The 16,015-nt window shown below is 43.4% G+C and overlaps 1 protein-coding gene across 1 annotated transcript in view; it reads right to left on the reverse strand.

The window, feature by feature from the left end:
- Window positions 1–1,973: 1,973 nt before the first annotated feature.
- The window catches only part of LOC124612319 (nucleolar protein 58), a 73,596-nt gene continuing 59,554 nt past the window's right edge, over window positions 1,974–16,015 (reverse strand). The window contains exons 11-12 of the mRNA XM_047140450.1: window positions 8,353–8,475; window positions 1,974–2,829 (exon numbers count right to left, since the gene is read on the reverse strand). Coding sequence (XP_046996406.1) covers window positions 2,561–2,829; window positions 8,353–8,475 — 392 coding nt within the window. The 3' untranslated portion in view covers window positions 1,974–2,560. The remainder of the gene's footprint in view (window positions 2,830–8,352; window positions 8,476–16,015) is intronic.

Consider the following 16,015-nt stretch of genomic DNA (forward strand, 5'->3'; position numbering starts at 1 on the left):
CAAAGTATTTCTGAACTATGGGCGTGCAGACAGGCTGCAAATTGAGGTAGATGAGGCACGTAGGAGGTGACTGCCTTCCTCTATGAATTTAAGGTTATGCCATTTAGGCCAAGCAATGCCATAGCCACCTTCAAATATATGATGGACAATCTGCTTTGACATCTTAAATGGATGATGTGTAGCTGCCACCTGGATAACATGGTCATTTTTTTGAAGACATTTGAAGAAAAGCTATGCCACCTGATAAACATGTTGAAGTGTGTTCAGACTGCAGGTCTCTGCCTGAAGGCAAAAATGTGCCTCTTCACTGTGCAAGAAATACAAACTTGGGCACGTACTGAATGAAAATTGAATTCATTCTAGTCCAGAGAAAATAAGAACAGTTACAGATTTTCTTGGAATATGTTCACACTACGGGCGATTCATACAGGACTGCTGTACCAAGGCATGTCCCTTGCAGAGTGATGCCAAATTTTCGATGCCAGAAAGATCTTTCTCTGTCTTTAAGAATGTGCTAACATCATCTCCTGTCCTAGCACTGTACAACAAGAATGACACGACAGAACTTCACACCAACACTAGAAATCATGGGATGGTGCAATTCTCAAGCAATTTCAGTAAAGTGCTGAAAAGGTGATAGGTTATGCTTCCGGAGTGCTCTTCAAGTCCAAGATGAACTATCCAGTTGCAGTTGTTTGGAACATCAACAATTTCTTGCCATATTTATTTGCAAACCATTCACCGCTGTGATGGATCACCATTTTCTATTCTGTGTAACTAGCCTGATGGATCTGTCACGTCAATTTGTGAGGTGGGCATTGAGATTTCAGGAGTAAGACTTCATGGCGGAATACAGCAGCCCGAATGAAAACTCAGTTATTGCTGCATTAAATGACATTGTTGCTGAACAGGGCAATATCCAGCACTACTGAAAACCATAGAAGCCTTGAGAAAGGGGAAACTGAGCAAAGGAGAATTGATAAACAGAGCATTGAATAAGTAGTAGTTTGATCCAAGGGGGCAGAAATGGTTACTCGTCATCCCAGCTTATCTACTGTGAACCTGAAACTAGTCATAAAGGATGAAAGATAAATAGATGAAAGAAAAACAACTGTAACTAATTCAAAAACAAATATTTTATTGGCTGTGGACCCACTAGTAAAATTCTCCTTAGAAAGCTGCTACTCACCATATTGCAGAGATGCTGAGTCACACGCACACGCGCGCACACACACACACACACACACACACACACACACACACAACTCACCCATGACTGCAGTCTCAGGCAATTGAAACCACACTGCGAGCAGCAGCACCAGTCATGCTGTTACATACCATGCTGGATTTCCCATTGTTTGATCTCTATGGAAAGAAATAGAGATCATGATCTCTGCTTTCTGTTACAATATGACTAACCAGGCAACAGGAATGTCTTGAATACCATAACATTTTGCTTTTCGTTATAGAACTGCATGAAATACACAGCCAAAGGCCTTGTCAATGTCGCAGAATAAAACTTTTGAGGACAAATTGAGGTCAGAGATTTATCTATAATTTGAGGTAAAATGCGTATCTCCACATCAGTATTACTCTTTAATGTAATACTGCTTATTGAACTTATTTCTGGCAATACAGGTGCATTACAGGATGACTGTCTAAAACTGTGTTTTACTTTGCAAAACATGTGAAAAGATACATTTGGAAATAATTTCCAGTTATTTGAATACATTTCACGTGGCAGTCAATCACGACAAGATGTGAATCAAAAAGCATGGTGACATAGAACTGATCAAGAAAATGACTAGAGTATTCAGCTGCCTCCAATATTAATGTTTTGCAATGGAATGATACTGGTAAACTCATTTTACTACTGTGAAATGGTGCTCAATTTCATGAAAAATGTTTCACATACCTATATTGACGTAAAACAAATGCAAACTCTGACTGTGAAATGAAACATGTAAATTTACAAATTTTCTTTATTTATAGGTTTGTACGTCCAGTAAAAAAAGTTCATTTATGAACACAATGGATATCAAGTACTTTACAAGTTCTGTACAAACTGTCTTTTCATACAAAATTTTCCTTCTTGTCTGAAGAAATAAGCAACTTTTACCCAACATCTGCAATGTGGATAGTCAGTCACATGCATTGTGCACGGACATGATTCCTGTTCTTTGTCTCCTGTCTTAGTTATGGACATAACTAAACCTAAATCCTTCTGCAAGAATTCTCTTAACAGCATTTCAAACATTGTTGAAAAAGCTTGTTCACCAACTAGTATTAAGTTACGGTGAGAAAGCGAATATTCACATTCGCAAAAATCCTGGAAGCCATAAACGTGGCACAATTTGGGTGCCTGTAAACAACCTTACATGCACCTCATATGTCGAACAACTAGTGAAGCCTCACAATTATCGTGACAGTGACACACTTTAGTTTCCACCAGTTTTCTATTTTGTCTATGCACAAGGATATCACCTGTCAGAAGAAAATGTAAAATGAGCACCATATACAGCAGGAGTTATAAGAACAGGGTAATCCTGCACCAGTTTCACTAATCTTCTTGTTCTTCTTCTTGCCTCTTCTTCTTCTTTTTCTTCTTCTTCTCACTGCTTTCTAGCTGATCACTTGTAGTGGCAGGAATGTCTTCCACAGGTTCCTCAAACTCCAAACCCTCTGCAGATTCTTCAAAGCTCACAGATTTCTTTTTCTTCTTCTTTTTTTTCTCCTCACTATGTGATTCTCCCTGTGGTGTGCTTACTTCTTCCTCTACACTGACATCAAGAATAAGTGATTTCTTCTTCTTTTTCTTCTTTCCCGATTCTGTAAAAATAAAGTGTTACTTTTATTTATTTTTTAATACAGAGGAAGTTGTAATTAATGACAATGAAGCACTCCTTTGCTTCCCTTGCCATGTTCTGAATGACTTACATCCTCATTGCATCTTCTGCCATACTTTATCACGCCACACAAACTAATGTAAGTCAAATACAGAAACACACACACACACACACACACACACACACAAACAAACAAACAAAGAAATTGTTGTTCTGATAAACATCAAGGTCGTTCTCTCTCTCTCTCTCTCTCTCTCTCTCTCTGAACTAACAGGTACTTTTATAATGTATTAAATTTATTGAATATTTCACAGGGTGCTGCCAAAGTTGCCTACGTATAGTGCACAAAAATGTTAGTTCCATAGGTGGATGAAGTGCCCTTGCACATATATCTTCTGTATATACCCAAATTCAAGCCAATCTTTTTTTCTGATTTTCATGGTTCAAATATGCACCTGTGGCTTATAGTCAGGGGAAAAGCCTAATGAAGTTTTGAAAAAAGCCGCCAGAAGATGCTATAAGTAGTTATATTTTGTCAAATAACTTGTGATACCCTTTGTTTTAGTCTACAATAATGAAGCATGTTCACTACACCTCAAAGATGAAAAGAGAAGCGATTTCGCTCACTGAGAAAACTTCAAATCATGCCGTGGGTCAGTGGTAAGGAAAATGGATGAGAGTAACGTGAGACTATGGAGACAGCAAAAGGAAATACTTTTAGCTTCTTCCAGCAATAGAAAAACATTTTCTGAGCCAAAACTTGGCTACTATTACACATCAGAAGTAGTGCTGAATGATTTTTCTTAGGAGCAGCGACAGAAGTGCTTACCTGTGTGTGCAGAAATTACTAAGTTAAAGCACATGAAGCTGCTCAACAGCAAAAAATCACAAAGTTCAAAGGAAGCTGCAGTTGGGTTTCCCATTCACGAAACAATGGGGATTTTCTATGTGTAGGCGCACTTCAATTGCAGTTAAGTGGCCAGAAAACTACAAGGAAAAACTCATTGGATTTTAGCATTTCATAATCAGATGGTGCAATGTAAATAATTATCTTCTTGGTCAGACAGGTAATGCGGACCAAACTCTGGTGTATTTTGATATGCCAACAAAATACACAGTAGAAGCAAAAGGGTACAAAGATATGAAGACACTGTCCACAAGTGGTGGAAAGTAGAGTATGTCTGTCATGCTTGCATGTACAGCTGATGGCCATAAACTGTCACCATTAATTGTTTTTAAATGCAAGACATTACCCAAGTCCAAGGTATTTCCAAAAAACACTACTTGTACATGCTGAGGACATCTTTTTGTTCTGTTACATGTCATAAATTTGTATACTTGTTTGCCACATTAATAGGGGTTTCTCCATATCACAGATCTATTTGGTCTATTATAACCCTGTGTGAGCCTCTTCCCCCAGCAAAAATAAAGCAATGCCACCTAGACAGTGAAAGAGGTTGATGTCCTTAAGGGTCTTTATACTAGCATTTCACAGACCATATAAGACAGCATGAAAAATCCCAACTGTTTTTGGGTACGCGGTGTGGCTAGACTTGCTTACAGCCCACCTGCGTATAGTTCCTAATTACGGGCACTTGTGTTCTAGGCAGCCCTGCCCTAACTTGTTTGATGAACAACAACTGAGAGACACAGGAGACGAACCAGGAGGAATATTCTCAAAGCGATGACAATACTTATAGTCCACACTTTGTACAGTTCACTTGTGCTAGAAATCATTCTGTGTAGATAAATTATATTGTTTAGATTGTTAAAAAGTAATCTTTAAAGTACCATGTCTAACCTCTACCAGAGATGATACAAATTGGTGTCTTGAATACATAGATTGCTTGTCACCAAATTTATTACTACAAATAAGTGATGCTCCCCACAAATCTCTGAAAGGTGAGGCCACTTTATAGTTTATCCATATGATGAGCAATATTTCTTTTGATTTTCATGTATGGCTTGAAATGAGGGAAAATTTTACTTTTTCCCCCCAGGTCTCATTTCCGGGGTGCGGCTTGCATTCAAGATCGGCTTACATTTGGGCAAATATAGTACACAAACACTGCAAACATGCCCCTGTTGCAGGAAATTATCAACTACTCATGTATAGTGGATCAGTGCACGAAGCACAGAAAGAGTTTTAGCATTCACATTAGTTTTTGAGCAGTAGCTCTTTTCCTCGGAACAGTAGATATACTCTCTCTCTCTCTCTCTCTCTCTCTCTCTCTCTCTCTCTCTCTCTCATGAGCATGACGAGACTTGACACAAGTCTTGCCATGGCCAGTGAAGTGTGTGTTGGGTGTATGTGTAGTTGTGTGTGAGAATGTATGTACCATTGCTAGAAAAAGAGCTAGTGCTCGAAAGCTTGTGTGAATGGTTGTGTTTCCTTAATTTTATGTACTACTTCTATAATCAATAACTATCATGACAAAACACTGCTCGGGTATTACAAGTATCATTTGGAAAATTTAAAAGACGTGTCCATTAGCATTTATGGTTCATTAAGGCAGATTTGCCAATTTTATCATCTCAGAAAAATAGTGAAATCACGACTTAAGAAGGTTCCAATGACTAGATGAAATGTGGCAAAAAACAGATGCGGATAAAACTTTCTACATCTACTAGGGTGAAAAATAAGTGACAGATATTCCAATATTTTACTCTGTAAAACTGTTACCACCTACAAGTTTTCAGTTGGTACTAAATGATAAACTCACTTATTGAGATCCCTGTGAAGTTTTTGCCAAAAACGAAATTTCCTTTCTTTACATTGTCAACGGCAACCACAGTCCTTTCTGTATAATTAAAAAGCTAAGCTAACTTATATTCCATAAACATTCAAACACGTGTACACACACAAGTTAGGATGTTACTGCGTGTGATGTGCAAAAGCTAGTGTTAACTGTCTTCTATTGTGTGTTCCTGTGTGCCATATGCCAGTTGTCTACAGGTAAGTTGTTGCCTTTCCCTTATTTTACATTTTTGCCTTCCAGGAATTTCTATTATTGTTATTAATTATTTTTATTATCTGTACCATCTGAATTAATAATTAACTTCGTATCTTGGGTACATTTCACTGCCAATCCATCAGTGTCCCCCCCCCCCCCCCCCCTCTCAAATTAATTCTAGAATTTAAGCTACAAACGAATTCCACAATCAGGTATTGAAGACAACATGACATTGACTTGTGTCATGTTATCTCCTACCAATGGCATGATTAGGGTGTGGTATGGGGCAGCATGTGGTCACCACACTACTTTCTCAGCGATTGTCATGTTTCCAACACCGTACTCCTCATTCAAAATGTTCCTCAAATGGTATGGCAACACTGGAGGAACTGCAATCAATTCAAGCCGTCCCACACAGAAAAGATGCCTAACAGCACTAAGAACTGAATCTGGAACATTTGCATGGCAGTCATGAGACACTGACCATTTAACTACAGAGGAAGACTAAATTTATGTCTACATTAGTATCTGCTTTAATCTAATAGCTGGATGATTTTTTAATGCAAAATGAGAACAACAAAATTAGATTATTCTCTGGCAAACTTTAGATATAACATCAGAAATGTTGGAAGCAAGTAGAATTTGTAGAGGAGAAGAACACATTTGTCCTTAATATACCTATTATACTCTTCCAAAAGGAGGAGGTGGGGAGGGGATAAGAATGGACTTAGTAAGGGACCAACTGAACCTAAAAATGACATTTCAGGAAACAAATTGTACAGGATGTGGATGTCCAAGTTCACTTTCAAATTTCAAGTGTCCATGACTAGTAAGAAATAATGTAAAAACATATACAAAGTTAGAAAGAAACAAACACAGCAGGTAGGAAATTACAAATGTAGGTTATAATTATTTTGGAGGAGTGAGGTGCAACATACCAAACCAAACAATGTTCTAAACTAGAGATTATATAGATAGACAAAAGGAGCAATTACTTAACAAGGGTACTTATGCAAGCAGAAAAAGATGTTTGGGTACGAGGAAGAAGAAGAAGAAGAAGAAGAAGAAAAAGAAAAAAAAAAGAAAATATCAAATGGAACAGAGCAACTATTAACAAGAAGCTTCAAGCAAATAATCACAGCTGCATTACAGAATACACTGAGTTACAGAGAAGTTTGTGTAAACCTCTTTGAGAGGATTTAAGAAACAACTGATATTAACAGTTTGACGAAAACAAGATACATACTTATTTAGGATAGACATCACACTTCATCAATTAAGAGGGTGGATGGCACAATTATTAACAGCAGACACAATATTATAAGTGTCCAAAGATTTCTTTAAATTATGTCTGTAGGACAGGCCCAAGTCACAATCAATAATGAAGTACTATAGGCAAAGTAAGACATAATCTTAACTACCTGCTGTTTTTTCCTTACAGAAGTGACTTAAAAAGCATACTTCTTAATGTGTATTTTTAAAGCTATACTTGTAAAAATATTTTTAAGAGATTAATTTTTTGGAAGATGTGCATATACTACAACACACAGAAATTTGTCTACTGCAAGAATGACATGTCTATACAGATACCCATACAAGTGGTGATTCAAATTTAAATTTCTATTTTCTACAACAATTTCAATGCATATTGCAACAAATGCAGTTATTTTGGATGGTTTGATAATAATATAACAGAATTAAACTGTTTTTTTTTGTGAGGTAAATTCGAACCACTGACTTGCTTAATTAGAAATGCTACATTATCTTTGGATGCACCTGACCACATATGTTACAAAATACTGTTAAACAACCAAAATCATCTCTGACATCAGCAATGTAACCAGCCAACTACTTTGAACATAAGTTATCATAATGTAAGGATTAAGTGATCCTTCGATGAGCTAGAGCGCACGCACACGCGCACACACACACACACACACACACACACACACACACACACACAGTGTTCTCCTTTAATCCCTAAGTATTTACATTCTACAAGAATTTTCTTACACATTTATCATAATGTAAACTGAATATGTTATTTTATGTCAATTTAAGATTCCATACTGTACCACTTTGTCAATTCCATAGTTTCTCACAATGCTCTTGTTACACTGAATGAAACCGGCCAATAAAAAGATACTGATAGTGACTTATGGTTGTACCTACAAACTTAATTTCAACAGTCACTGTTTCCCTGGCAGGAATGCCTGCTCTTACTAGATTTCTTTAAATGTTTGCATACGTCAAGAGAAAAATAAGGTGTAACAGATGGAATAATGAAGGTCTTTCTCTGATTCAGAGGTAACAAAATACCAAGATGACAATCTAATGGAAGGTGAATAGAGGCTATGTGCTTGGCAGAAGACTGAAATGCACACAGAAGACTGTACGAGGCTGGAGGATATTCAAAGACAAGAGACGAAGGCTACAGGCATTTATAAAAGAATAGATCTTCATTCTTGAACACAGAAAATTCTGCAATGTGTCTACATTCTTATTGTGCAATTACTATCTCTACAAAAATGACATGGAATTCTTTCACTGACCTGCTGGTGTGACACTCTCCTCTTGCTCTTGTTCCAGACCTTGTGCATGTTCAGCTTCATGTTCCTTACTCTTCCTCTTTTTCTTCTTGATTTCTGGTGTTTCAGTTACTTCTGGTGCCTCAGCTGCAATGAAGTGTGTTGAGTTACTTTCATCTTAACTGCTAAAGTTAGGAATCACAGAGACCAGTGGCACAACTCCACTGCACATTCAATTATCAGAATACCAAAATAAACGAATGTAGAACACATAATAGCTTGTTTGCAAGGCATAATATAGTATCATCAAAATTATACTGTAAACATGTTGAGCTCACTAGCTTTCAACAGCTGGTGTGCAGGACCCCTGTCAGTGGAAAAGCCTCGAATATAGAAGTTTGAAAGTGAATCAAATCAGATACCAGCAGATATTGAAACTACATTCCACGTTGTGCATTGCACTGTGTACAGTTAAAGCTTCCGTGTATTTCTCACATATGTTGAACACACAAGTTTTTTAAAAAAAGTATGGTGGTGGGGGGAAGAGGAGTGAAAGAGGAGACCAGTAGAGAAAGTGGAAAAGACTGTGGGTGTGTTGGCAGAATTAAAGGCTGTGTAGTGTTGGCCTGTGAGCAGAGATGGGGATAGGTGAGTGGAGGACAGGGCGTAAGTGAAGGTTGAGGCCAGAGAGTTACAAGAATGTAGGAAATATTGCAGGGAGAATTACCACCTGCCCAATTTAAAAAAACTGGTAGCGGTAGGGAGGATCCAGATGGTGCAGGCCTGGTTGGTTGGATGGTTGGTTTAAAGGCAGGAGAAGGGACCAAACTACAAGGTCATCGGTCCCTTGTTTCTAATAAAACAATTCACAAGTGTGAGAATAAAACGGACAAAACATATAACACAAAACGGAAAGAAAGGAAAAGCAACAAGAATGAAGGGAAGGCAAAAAACATTAAAAGGAACAAAAGAGGACAAGAAAACAACAGAGAGACACTAGAAACAGAAGAGAGTAAAACATGGAAGTTGATTACAGCGGCTGGCCAACCACGAGAATAAAAAGGGAAAGCCAGCCACTCCGCAACACACTAAAACCTCCACCCTAAAAGCACTAGGTTGGAGGACACAGAGGGACAAAGGACATACGCTAAAACCTACATAGAAGTATAAAACCCACTCTCATGGATAAAACGTAAAACTAAAGCTGCTGTGGAGACATTGTCGCCCAACAACGAAGGCAGGGTGCTGGGAAAGTTAAAAGTCTGCCGCAGAGTGGCTAAAAGTGGGCAGTCCAGCAAGAGGTGGACAACTGTCATTTGGGAGCCACAGCAACACTGAGGTGGGTCCTCGCGACGGAGTAGGTAACCATGCGTTAGCCACGTATGGCCAAAGCGGAGCCAGCTCAGGACAACTGATCCCTGCAAGAGGCCTGCTTCGAAGACTTCCACACATTCATAGTCTCCTTAATGACACACAATTTGTTGGGCGTGCTGTTATGCCATTCCGTCTCCCAAAGCCAGAAAACACTGTGGTGTAAGACAGAATGCAGGTCAGCTTCGGAGATGTCTATCTCCAGAAGCGGTTTCCGCATCTCCTGTTTGGCCAGCCTGTCGGCAAGTTTGTTTACAGGGATTCCGACGTGTCCTGGGGTCCACACAAACACCACGGAACGGTGGGACTTTTCCATGGCATAGATGGACTCCTGAAGTGATGCTACCAGAGGGTGGCGAGGGTAGCACTGGTCAATAGCTTGTAGGCTGCTCAATTAGTCAGTACACAGGAGAAATGACTCGCCAGGGCATGAGTGGATGTACTCAAGAGCTCTGCAGTGAAAACACTGCAGCCAACTGGCAAGAAATGCTGCTCAATATGTTCTCCATGAACATATGCGAAGCCTACGTGGCAATCAGCCATTGACCCGTCGGTGTAAACCACTTCAGAGCCCCGGAACACGTCAAGAATCGGGAGGAAGTGACAGCGGAGAGCAGCGGGGTTAACAGAGTCCTTAGGGCCATGCTAAAGGTCCAGACAAAGCTGCAACCGAGGCATACACCATGAAGGCGTACATGAACGGACTGCAAGTAGAGGTGGTAAAGGGAAGGACTCCAGTTTGAAGAGAAGGGACCGCACGCGAACCACAATTGTTATCCTCTATCTGGAGCGCCGATGCGGGAGATGGACTGCCACGGACAGGGAAAAGGAGACGGTAATTCGGACGCTCAGGGGAATTATGAATGTGTGATACATAACTGGTGAGCAGTTGCACACATCTGATCTGCAGTGGAGGGACACCAGCCTCCACCAGTATGCTGGTCACTGGACTCGTCCTAAAAGTTCCTGTCGCTAATCGTACCCGACAGTGGTGCACAGGGTCGAGTAAATGCAATGCTGAAGGCGCTGCTGAACCATAAACCACACTCCCATAGTCAATTTGGGATTGGACAAGGACTCTGTAGAGCTGCAACAGTGTAGAGCGATCTGCACCCCAATTGGTGTTGCTCAGGCGACGGAGGGCATTGAGGTGCTGCCAGCACCCCTGCTTAAGCTGACGAAGATGAGGGGGCCAAGTCAATCGAGTGTCAAAAACCTTTCCTAGGAACTGATATGTCTCCACTACAGTGAGTGGATCATCATTAAGGTAAAGTGCGGGTTCCGGATGAACGGTACGATGCCGACAGAAGTACATGACACATGACTTTGCACCTGAAAACTGGAAGCCGTGGGCTAGAGCCCATGACTGCGCCTGTTGGATGGCTCCCTGGAGGCAACGCTCAGCAACAACAGTACTAGAGCAGCAGCACGAAATGCAGAAGTCGTTTGCATACAGAGATGATGAGACGGTGGGCCTGACAGCTGCTGCTAGGCGTTACTGGCCACTAAAAATAGAGACACTCAATACAGAGCCCTGAAGGATTCCATTCCTCTGGATATGGACGAAACTATGGGAGTCACCAACTAGGACACGGAAAGTACGGAGCGACAGGAAGTTATGGATAAAAATCGGGAGTGGTTCCCAGAGACCCCACTCATACAATGTGGCAAAGATATGATGTCGCCAAGTCGTATCGTATGCTTTACGTACGTCAAAAAAGACGGCAATCAGGTGTTGCCGTCTGGAAAAGGCTGTTCAGATGGAAGACTCGATGGACATAAGATTATCAGTGGTAGAATGACCCTGGTGCAAGCTGCCCTGACATGGAGCCAGCAAGCCACGTGACTCTAGGACCCAACCCAACTGCTGACATAACATGCGTTCCAGCAGCTTACAAAGAACATCAAGTGGGTTTTTACCAGGTTTGAGCACCACCACTGCGACGGAAAGATGCCATCGCACTAGATCCGGTTGAAGATGACAAGATATGACTTGCAGTCAGATGAGAGATCTTTAATCCTCTGGCTGTGGATGCGATCAGGCCCAGGAGCTGTGTCGGGGCAATGTGCAAGGGCACTGAGGAGCTCCCACTCTGTAAATGGGGCATTATAGGATTCACTGCGGAGTGTAGTGAATGAGAGGGCATTCCGTTCCAGCCACCGTTTGAGTGTGCAAAAGGCTGGGGGGTAATTCTCCGATGCAGAGGCTTGAGCAAAGTGCTCGGCAATCGCGTTTGTGTCGGTACATAACTCACCCTTTATGGTAACACCGGGAACAGCTGTTGGGGCCTGGTACCCAAAAAGACGTTTGATCTTTACACAGACTTGGGAAGGTGATGTGTGGCACCCAATGGTGGAGACGTATCTCTCCCAACACTCCTTCTTCCGTTGTTTGATAAGGTAGCGAACATGAGCAAGGAGCTGTTTAAAGGCTATGAGGTGCTCCAGGGAAGGGTGCCACTTATGCCGCTATAGAACTCGCCAACGCTCCTTAGTTGCTTCAGCGACTTCCGTTGACTACCAAGGGACTGCCTTATGCCTTGGGCACTCTAAAGAGTGAGGGATCGCGTTTTCGGCCGCAGAAACAATTGTGCTAGTTCCCCAGTCCATCTTGTTCAAAGCCCATCTGGGCAGGTGTCCGTGCACCGAACACTGGGGCAGTGACAGGAAGATGGGGAAGTGGTCACTACCACATAGTTCGTTAAGTGCTCTCCAGTGGATAGATGGGAGAAGTCCTGGGCTGCAAATTGATAAATCCATGGCGAGTAACAACCATTAGCCACACTGAAATGTGTGGCGGCCCTAGTATTTAAGAGGCAGAGGTCGAAGTTTCGACATCTCTGCCTCAGCCAGTAAGCATGGTACCACCCCACAAGGGGTTATGGGCGTTAAAATCACCCAGAAGTATGAAAGGTTTAGGGAGTTGATCAATCAGTGCAGCTAATACATTCAGGGGTACTGCACCATCTGGAGGAAGATATACATTGCAGACAGTTACTTCTTGTGTTGTCCTTATTCTGACAGCCACAGCTTCAAGAGGGGTTTGAAGGGGCACATGTTCACTATGGACCGAGTTTAGGACACTAGCAGGTGTAAAGCTTAACAGTTGTCGTAGTTCAGCCAGGCGGTGGAAAAAACCACCGCAATTCCACTGGAGGATAACATCGTGAGACTGGGAAGGCATGGAACATTCAATGAGGCAGCTTATACCTCAGAGTCACCTACTGCCACCGATTTATTGCCTGAACGGTCTGTATCCATTGAGTCTGAGGGTCTGGCTGTCCGCTCCTGGTAGCTGAATGGTCAGCATGATGGACTGTCAATCCTCTGGGTCCAGGTTCAATTCCCGGCTGGGTTGTGGAATTTTCTCGGTCCAGGGACTGGGTGTTGTGCTGTCCTCATCATCATCCTATCATCCTCATAGACTGCAGGTCGCCGAAATGGCATCAAATTGAAAGACTGGCACCCGGCGAACGGCCTGCCCGATGGGGGGCCCTAGCCATACGATTAAAAAAAATGAGGGTCCGGGAAGATCTAGGTCCTCAGTGGACGACAAAATCTCCACCCCAACCTCAGCCAGAGCCTGTAGGTAATGGTCGTGTGGGTGACACCACAATTTCCTTGGTCTTGGGTGTTTTCTGTTTGGATTTCTCTTGCTGCTCCTTGGGTTTCCCTGGTAGGGAGGACTTCACTGGCTCAGTCTCTGGGACTGAGGGTGAGTGTGAAGCCCTACGACCAGCTTCTTTTGGGCTCTTCAGCCACGGATGTCCCCGATGGTTGGGGGAGGGGGGGGGGGGGGGTGTTACTCCCGAAGTAGGTGCTGCAGGAGCAACAGGGAGGGAAATGCCCCCACCATCAAGGGGGCAAGTGTAGTCTTCCAGCTCTGAGAGGTGACCTGGGCTGGCGGAGCTGATGGTGCCAGAACTGTTGTAGCAGGGGGGGGGGGGGGGGGTTAAGATGATGTCATACACACAGGATGCAGGCATTCAAATTTTCTCTTAGCCTCAGTGTAGGTCAGTCTGTCCAGGGTCTTTCTTTCTGGAGAATCCTGCAGTCAGGCGAGCAAGGTAAATGGTGCTCTCCGCAACTGACACAGATGGGAGGCGGGGCACATGGAGTATTGGGATGTGATGGGCATGCCCAATCTCGGCACATGACGCAGGAAGTACAGTGGGAAGACATATGGCTGAACTTCCAGCACTTAAAGCACCGCATCGGGGGAGGGGTATAGGGCTTTATATCACACCGGCAGACCATCACCTTGACTTTCTCGGGCAATGTATCACCCCCAAATGCCAAGATAAAGGCACAGGTGGCAACCTGATTACCCTTCGGACCCTGGTGGACACGCCGGACAAAATGTACACCTCGTCACTCTAAATTGGCGTGCAGCTCATCATCGGACTGCAAAAGAAGGTCTCTGTGAAATATAACAACCTGGACCATATTTAGGCTCTTATGGGGTGTGATGGTTACAGAAACATCCCCCAGCTTGTCACAGGCGAGTAGTGCCCGTGACTGGGCAGAAGATGCTGTTTGGATCAAGACTGACCCAGACCTCATTTTGGACAAGCCCTCCACCTCCCCGAACTTGTCCTCTAAATGCTCAACAAAAAACTGAAGCTTCATCGTCATGGAAGATTCCCCATCAGCTCTTGAACATTCAAGGTACTGGGGCGAATAAGATCCACTGCCATCCTTAGCCTAACGTTCCTCCCATGGTGTGGCCATGGAGGGGAACGATTTGGGGTCGTACTTCTGTGGGTTGAATTGAGCTCGTGATCGCTTGAAGACTGCTGGTGTTTCACCACCAGCAAGAGATGATGGACTACGCTTCATCACGTCATCTGCCCTGATGCCACCCACTCTGACCAGGTGGCCCCTCCCCACGGGCACCAACCAGCCGCAGCAAAGGCCACCTGGCAGAATGGCCATTGCCGGGAGTCCCGATGCCCCAGGGGGATGGGCATCTACCCCTTGGCATACGTGGGGAGTTAATGGCGCAGCCATCAGCAGAGCGATACCTGTGTGGTCAGGGGGCTACAACCAACAGGGTACATGGCGGTCCCATCGCAACGGACTGGCTACCATGCTGTATATCCATGGTCATCGCTGAAGCAGAAATCAACACTGCATAGTGCATGGTGGAACATGCACCCAGGAAGGTGTCCTCGCCCAAGAGATGGAGAATGGCGACGATGGGAAAGTGGGCTAAAGATCACAATGCACCTTGTAAGGCGCCCTTCACCAATTGGCTCGCTCTTCGGGAAAATTTTGAACAATAGAGGTCAAACCCTACAGGGGAACACACATAAAGGCTGAAACGTGTGAAACTCCTTTTAGTCACCTCTTACGACAGGCAGGAATACCTAAGGCCTATTCTAATCCCTGGACCTGCATAGAGCAGCACGTTCAGTGACTTGGTAGTCCAGTTGTCTCTACACCACCAGTTTGTCAATGGCCATTCATGCGGGCAAACAGTTGGGTTGCCATGAGAGGTAGTCGAACCCTGGCAGAGAATGTCTTTCAGTTGCTCCAGTGCTGGGTGATATTGAGTCACAAAAGAAGTGCTCCTGTATGGCCAAACAGTGGGTATATGGGCGGTGGTAGGTGATTGGAGAGAGAAAACACGTGATACCTGTTTCTGCACAAGGTTGGGAGGGTAATTTGGGTCTGTGAAGACCTCAGTGAGACCCTGGCTGTATTTGGGAGAGGGACGTCACTAAAGAGACGATGACCAGGAGTGGCTAGGTTGTATGGAAGGGAGTTTTTGGTATGAAATGGGTGGCAGCTGATGAAGTGGATGTATTGCTGGTTGTTGGTACGTTTGGTATAGGCAGAGGTACTGATGTAGCCATCTTTGAGTTGAAAGTCAACATCGAAGAATATGGTTTGATGGGTTGAGGAAGGCCAGGGGAGGTGAATAGGAGAGAAGGTGTCGAGGAATGTGGATAGGGTGTCCTCACCCCTGGTCCAGATCACATGGTTGTTATCAATGAACTGGAACCAGGCGATGGGTTTCAGGTTCTGGATGGCTAGGAAATATTCCTCTAAATGGCCCACGAATAGGTTGGCATAGGATGGTGCCATGCAGGTGCCTATTTGCTGTACTACAGATTTGTTTGTAGGTGGTGCCGTCTAGGGCATTGGGGATGTTAGGGTAGATGAAGGTGGCATCAACAATGACTAGCAGGGCTTTGGAGAGCTGGAGGAGGAAAGGGCTGTCGTCTTATATAGGATGGTAGATTATGGGTAACAATGCTGAAGGTGTAGGTCCACGAAAGCAGAGGTTCTCTCCATGGGAGCACAGTAACCA

The sequence above is a fragment of the Schistocerca americana genome, chromosome 4, assembly GCF_021461395.2.
Source record: "Schistocerca americana isolate TAMUIC-IGC-003095 chromosome 4, iqSchAmer2.1, whole genome shotgun sequence".
In the NCBI taxonomy this organism is placed as follows: Eukaryota; Metazoa; Arthropoda; class Insecta; order Orthoptera; family Acrididae; genus Schistocerca; species Schistocerca americana.